The sequence below is a fragment of the Chenopodium quinoa genome, unplaced genomic scaffold (genome assembly GCF_001683475.1).
Source record: "Chenopodium quinoa cultivar QQ74 unplaced genomic scaffold, ASM168347v1, whole genome shotgun sequence".
Taxonomy (NCBI): domain Eukaryota; kingdom Viridiplantae; phylum Streptophyta; class Magnoliopsida; order Caryophyllales; family Amaranthaceae; genus Chenopodium; species Chenopodium quinoa.
Window position 1 is genome coordinate 5,373,015 of NW_018743850.1, and position 6,387 is coordinate 5,379,401.

The 6,387-nt window shown below is 35.5% G+C and overlaps 1 protein-coding gene across 5 annotated transcripts; it reads right to left on the minus strand.

The window, feature by feature from the left end:
* Positions 1–2,203: 2,203 nt before the first annotated feature.
* On the minus strand, positions 2,204–5,736 carry LOC110686067. 5 transcript variants are annotated; one of them, XR_002504144.1, is made up of 6 exons: positions 5,601–5,735; positions 5,105–5,189; positions 3,837–4,304; positions 3,517–3,745; positions 3,017–3,107; positions 2,204–2,651 (listed from the first exon to the last, which is right to left on the minus strand). XR_002504144.1 is itself a non-coding variant. In XM_021862651.1 (5 exons), exons 2-4 carry the CDS (start codon positions 5,165–5,167, stop codon positions 3,533–3,535), a joined length of 744 nt encoding a protein of 247 aa, XP_021718343.1. In that variant the 5' UTR covers positions 5,168–5,189; positions 5,601–5,736; the 3' UTR covers positions 2,775–3,107; positions 3,509–3,532. The 5 variants fall into 5 exon arrangements, 4 of the variants coding, with proteins under 4 accessions (XP_021718343.1, XP_021718344.1, XP_021718342.1 ...); XM_021862651.1 differs by lacking the exon at positions 2,204–2,651 and having other exon boundaries at positions 2,775–3,107; positions 3,509–3,745; positions 5,601–5,736; XM_021862652.1 differs by lacking the exon at positions 2,204–2,651 and having other exon boundaries at positions 2,775–3,107; positions 5,105–5,182.
* Between the last annotated feature and the right edge of the window lie 651 nt (positions 5,737–6,387).

Sequence of the window (6,387 nt, forward strand, 5' to 3'; positions counted from 1 at the left end):
TTATATATTGCAATGTTAATTTAAAGTTTTAGATATTTCTTTCTTTTGATTTGGAATTCATTTTTCATAAAAAGAAAAAAAAAAAAGTTGTTCATTGTTATTTAACGAAATATTGATCTCAATTTTTTGATATACATTTGCAGGTTCAATGTTACTTTTCAAATATATTCAATTAGGAAAAATTGTTGGAAATAATCCCACCTTTGAGACGTCCGCGAAAAATAATCTCACATTTGGGATATTTTTAAATAATCTCACCTTTATACCCAATCTAATGGTCCCGGGTGACCAGTAACCGGTTGAAGAGGTTATTTTTTTTATTAAATTTAATTTACACGTGTCACAATTTGATTTGTCCAAAATTAAAAAAAAAGTTAAATACAAAAAAGTAAAAACAAATAATAAAAAATAAAAAAAAAACCAACACCACCTAAGCCACACCACAACCACCACCATCCCCACCCAAACATCAGAACCACCACCCCACCTAGACCCAAAACCATCGCCACCCAGAAACCGACCGGGATCCCCCCTAGCCAACCCAACCCCAAAACCACCTTCGAAAAATCAAAAACTTATCAAACCCAAAATCACCTTCGATAAATCGAAAACCCACCAAATCGGCCTGAATCAAGCCCGGGGAAAGGGGAGGGAGGCCGGGATCGGGACGGAGGAAGGGGAGAGCTTCCGGGATCGGAACGGGGGAAGGGGAGGGGAGTGGGATGGTTGGTTTTCGAGGGTTTTTGTGACGGTGGAAGGGAGGTTGGTGGTTCAAGGGAGGCGGAGAGAGGACGTCGGGCGCTGGGGGAGTCGATCTGGGCGGGGGACTTCTGCGGCAATGCCGGCGGGAACGGGTGGCAGGGAGGGTGGCTAGGTTTGGTGGGTGGTTTTTTCAATTATTCAAATAACTTTTTTTTTCTTAAAAAAATTAAACTTTTTTAATTTTTTTTTATTTTTTTAACCAATCACAGGCCGACACGTGTTTGGTAACTTGTCATAACAAGATACATGAGCGGTTGGGACCATTAGAAGTAGATTGGGTATAAAGGTGGGATTATTTAAAAATATCCCAAAGGTGGAATTATTTTTCGCGGACGCACCAAAGGTAGAATTATTCCCAACAATTTTTCCATTCAATTACTAAATGTTCATTTTTTTTTCCTAGTAAATGTTCATTTTTATTGGGGAGGACCAGCCACTTTTCAATATGTTCAATTACTAAATGTTCATTTTTGTTATAGTAAATGTCCATTTCTAGCCGCGTTGGACAGGTTAGCTTAAAATTTGTGCGTAAAAAGTGACGGACTTATTGGGCTAAAGCAGGCTTCTAGGCTGGATATGGAATTTAACTAAAAAGGTGGTTATTGACTTACCTAAACCTACCCTTTTTTGGACCAGACCGTAGTTGATTACTCAAAGTAATTATTAAATGATGGTCAAAGCAAAGTGTAAAAAATGTTGAAAATCAAAATAAAACAATTGACAAAAGAGGAACCGAGGCAGTATTATTTCTGCTTAAGAAAGTTCATCTAAGAAAAAGAGAAAATGTAAAAATGCAAGTGTACGAAAAATATGGATGAAGTAATAGAGAGACTGAGGAGAGTAAGATCAGTGGAAAGCTATAGCTGATTTTGTTAAAAATAGAATAGTAAAACTAAAAAGAATTAAAAAAAAAAAAAATTATTTTGAGCTTTTGGAAATAGAGGTACAGAATAATACTTGTAAACCCTTCAACAATTAGGGAGTTATATTACTTATACTTCGTATATTAGTTGCCTAAAGGTTAGTAATTTTGACAATATAGTCTTTAAGAAAAAAGAAAATTGATGTTGAGTCGGAAGAGAGGAAAAAAATAAAGTCATTCTGGAAAATGAGTGTATAGTAGCATAATGTTTCTATAGATATCTTGTCAAACTCGGAGTATAGAACAACAAAAAAAATGACCTTATTTTAACCTATAAATATGACAATGCAAAGTATAATTCAACTAACTAATGATAATGAAGATTGAAGAGTAAATCATGCTTAGTAACAAAATAAGAAACTCTTTGTAGTGTAAAACAATTGCTTCTTTTATCCAATCTTTCTTTGCCTTTGGTTCTCTATTAATCAATGTGTGGATGATTTGGTCCAACCAGCGATAATGGTTTACGCCACAAGCATTGTCTATCCTTATATGCCAGTAAGAAACAATGACTTGAAATAGCAAAAAAAGGAAGAGGGTAGCTCTTCCTTAAAGATATTGCATAAGAAAAACCATGGATGATGTACAGAGAAGAATTTAAGTGAGGTTGAAATTGAATAAAACCCCCCCAAAAAAAAGGCTCAATTCTAGAAACGCTTGCATGCCTGGATGCCTTGCATCTCAAATTCTAGTGTTTCGTGAACAAAAATGCCACCATTAATCTAAGTAAACACAAAAATATCTAACAAAGGTAACCTGGATGAAATGTGGAGGAAGGATTTACTATCCATCACGCTGTACTCTAAAACAGCATGATCATGATCTCATAACAGTCCGTTGATTACGTTGCAGCTAGTTCAAAGTCCAGTCAGTTGTAGAGAAGTTTGTTCTGTCACTATCATCCGCTCTTAAGCTGGATTATTACAGTTCTGACATCGAGGTAATCTAGGCTGATCCCATTATATGCCTGAACAATAATGATGTCAGGATGTTTGATGTTTACAATAGAGTCGTAGAGGTTGAATGGTAAAAGGCACATCAATCATTTAAGACTTCTCAAAGTAAACACCTTGGTGAAGTGCAATATCAATGAAAAAATGAAACCAAAATTGTACTAGGGAGAAAGAGAAAAGCAGGAAACTCCAATGGAACTAGGAATATTTCTAGCAAATACAAGAATCAAATTTCAATGCAACCACAAGGTATCATAACATGTATACAAGAAATTTTATATGTGCCAGAGTTTTCGCCATTGTTATTGAAGTGCACAAATAAACGTAATATTCATAAACTGTTGCTAATGTCAACCTATCAGAAGAGTTGAGAGTTTACCCTTATAAATAAGAAACACCTCCATCCCCCGCATTAGTTTCAAAGTCGGCTCCTCCCTCCACCTCCTAATGCATCTCCAGGGCCCCTCCTCCTATGGCAATGAACCAATTATTTAGGAAAAAAAAAAAGTGTCTGAAAATATAATAGAGGATACTACAACCTGTATAGCACAATTGACAACAAATACTTCAACACAGCCATACTTATTTCAAAACAAAATCACAAGGGATTTATGTGGATGGAAAGGAGAAAACTATCCTCCAAATAGAAGTTTCAAAATCACAGGGGCTTCATGTAGTACATTCTTATTTATTCCTCGGCAGCTCTTAGCATGAATACAATAGGCCACAGTTCAGGCAAGTTGGGTTATGTAGCTAAAACCTAGACTAATCTTCCTCACATGCATTTTTCCCACCATAGTTATATAACAAAGGATCCATGATAACAAGAACAAGAAACATCATACTCATGTGCAAATGTTAAACAACATACCGTCATACCTATAATAAAATATACTCAATTCTGATCTGAACTCTCTGCATCTTGCAACAATTGGCTCTTCTTGGGCTTTTGGTACCAGAAATACATCATTAGAAAAACCCTTAAAAGTCCTCCATTTGCAAAATGAGGGATAAACATTCGGCCCCAGTATGGGTAGTATGGCCCAGGCAACTTAAGAAGAACAAGAAGAATAGCAATTGCAATCATATGCCAAGGAACGTCAGCATTCTGTTGATCCAATATTGAAATGATTAGAGACAAATGAATAAATCATATTGCGCATGCTCAAATCTTAATGAAAAATGTCTTTATAAACGACCTTGGTAAGAGGAGATAGTTCTTGTGCTGTCTCTTTCAAGATCCCAGCAACAGCAAACCCAAGAACCAATGGAATAGGAACAAGAAACAGTTTCCTTTCATGTGCACAGTAGGACATCTCACTGAGGGAGGAAACAGCCAGCATAGGAGCACTTAAGTATTTGACAACAGCAATTGCAACATCCAGAATAAGTTGAATAAAACTATCTAGCACTCTGTTCCAAGGGAAGTTCTTGATTGGTTTGGGAAGGCCATTCCAAACTTCTCTGGTCTTGTCCATCATCCGGTCCAAGTTTAATTTCCCCTGATTATCAGAGGAATGTCCATCTGCCATGCCTACAGAGCATGAGAAGCTTGACTTTGTATTCTGAACTACAAGACCTGCTTTATAAGCTATAAAGCTGCCTTTTCCGTTTACAGAATCTGGTCGAAAGAAAGGCTGGCACCCACTTGATCGATGTGAAATACCCTGAAAAAGGCAAAGACCTTTCACTTAATTTTGAAGAAAACAAACTATGCTGAAGAGCTGAAAAGAAAAGAAAAAAAAATCAGAGGTTGCGATGCCGGATGCTAACAATTTTTTTAAAAAAAAATAAATAAGGTTAGAGATCTTCCCACCATGTGATACAAAAAATTCCTTGAACAAATTGTTCCAAAGGAAATCAAGTCAACAACATATATAGCTGAACCAAACAGGCACTCATAGCATTTCTATATCCCTATCGATAAAAGATTACCTATATCCAGATTTCGGGCAATAAGGTCCTACAATAGCCAATGAAATAAGGATTTAAAACTCCAACACATCAACGAAACTAGTTTAACATTTTGCATATTGCACAGTAATATTGTGAAATTTCTAAACGATAATGTCGTGCAACCTCTTTCGTTTTAGTGACACCATTAAACAACAATATTACTACATTACTTATCAAACCATTTAACAAATCAGAATTCCAAAGTGTCAAAAAACTCGGTAATTTCTTCACGTTTCACCTTAAAGCTCGGGAAAAAAAATATTGTTTGTTCAAACAAAACAGAAAGCTTAAAGGAGGAAAAGAAAGAAAACAAACACATTTTTCCCTTTGCAACATGGAAACAGAGTTACCAACTTTTATATTCCATGTTAATAACATTTTCAAAACTTGCACATATCATGATCGCATTCAGGAAGTAATACACCAAACAAGATACTTGGAGGTAGAATAACTAATTCTCTCCTTTGGGGGGAGGAAAAACATAAAAGGTAAAGAAATACAAGATGCTTACTTGCTGATTTAAATATGGGTGGAGGAGGGGTGAGGAGCAGGACACCGCCATAGCTGGTGACATCGCTGCTTTCTCTTTCTGTAAGCTTCAAAAAAATTGTCACAAAAATACACTTCAAATGATATACAATTCCAGAGGATAAATGTTAAAAAAGCAAGAAAATCAGATTAAGCTATCAAGACAGAAAATAAAACCAGGCAGACAAAAGCAAATTCAGGCCCGTCCCTGAGGCAGGGCAGGGGGGGCGGCCGCCCTAGGCCCAGGGAAAAGAGATTTGATTTCATATTGAATTTTCTCCAAAATTACATAATTTTAGGGATATTTGATTCAATAATCAAATTACGCTCATAATTTTCTTTTCTTTTGGATATGATGTTTCATAATCTAAGAATTTACGAACCCTAAACTTAAAGTACTGATAATTAAATTAGATTAGATCAAATATAAACCCTAGAATGTGAAACTGATATGATGATAACAACAACAAACAACTTACCTTAGAAGCTGCTTCAATGGGGGATACAAGAATTAGATTCAACGGAGAACGCTTCAATGGAGAACGTTGAGTGCAGTTCAATGAAATAACTCAGAGAGGTAGGAAATAGGAATGGAGGCCTTTAAAAGCCATGACCCGCTATAGTTATAATATGGGTCAGATCCGTCTGATAAATAAATGGGGCGGGTTTTTATATGATCGTCTAAATATGAGATAGGTGGGCTTTATAAAGGTTTTATGTAAAGATGTTTTAAATATTTTTAATTATTTCCATACACCAAAACTTGTATCAATTCGTTGTAAGTTTTTAAGTTTTTTTTAAAAAAAAAACAAAAACAGTTGAAATTACATTAATTAAACTGAGTTTACAACAAACAAAATGGCAGTAAGTAACATAAGTACTATTGGCATAAGAAGCCCTTACACAATATCAATTAAGGGCATTAACAATATTTACCTTTTAGCTATTACAACGAGTGAGGACAACGCATATAGGGCTTACCAATATACATATAAACATGCGATGAGACTATTGATAGAATGAGGGAAGTTGGTGATGATGTTTTGTGTTGTGCAAGGTATTTTCTAACATACAATTAAAAGTCTATGAATGTTGCTAAATAACGGAGACAACCCAAAATCAGCATGTCTTACCCTAAGGAATCCCAATAATTCAAATGGATAAAAAAAATCCTCTAAATCTATGCTTCATACATGTCAATCACATTTCTTTATGACCTGACAAAACCATATCTTATACTCCCTCCGTCCCATAATATAGTTCTTA

Bases quoted from the DNA above. Each gene is read 5' to 3' on its own strand.
- LOC110686067 (XM_021862651.1), bottom strand. From the start codon at position 5,167: ATGTCACCAGCTATGGCGGTGTCCTGCTCCTCACCCCTCCTCCACCCA. The intron at 4,305-5,104 runs GTAAGCATCTTG...TGCCTTTTTCAG, and splicing joins ACCCATATTTAAATCAGCAA to GGTATTTCACATCGATCAAG. The intron at 3,746-3,836 runs GTCGTTTATAAA...TTGGATCAACAG, and splicing joins AACTATCTCCTCTTACCAAG to AATGCTGACGTTCCTTGGCA.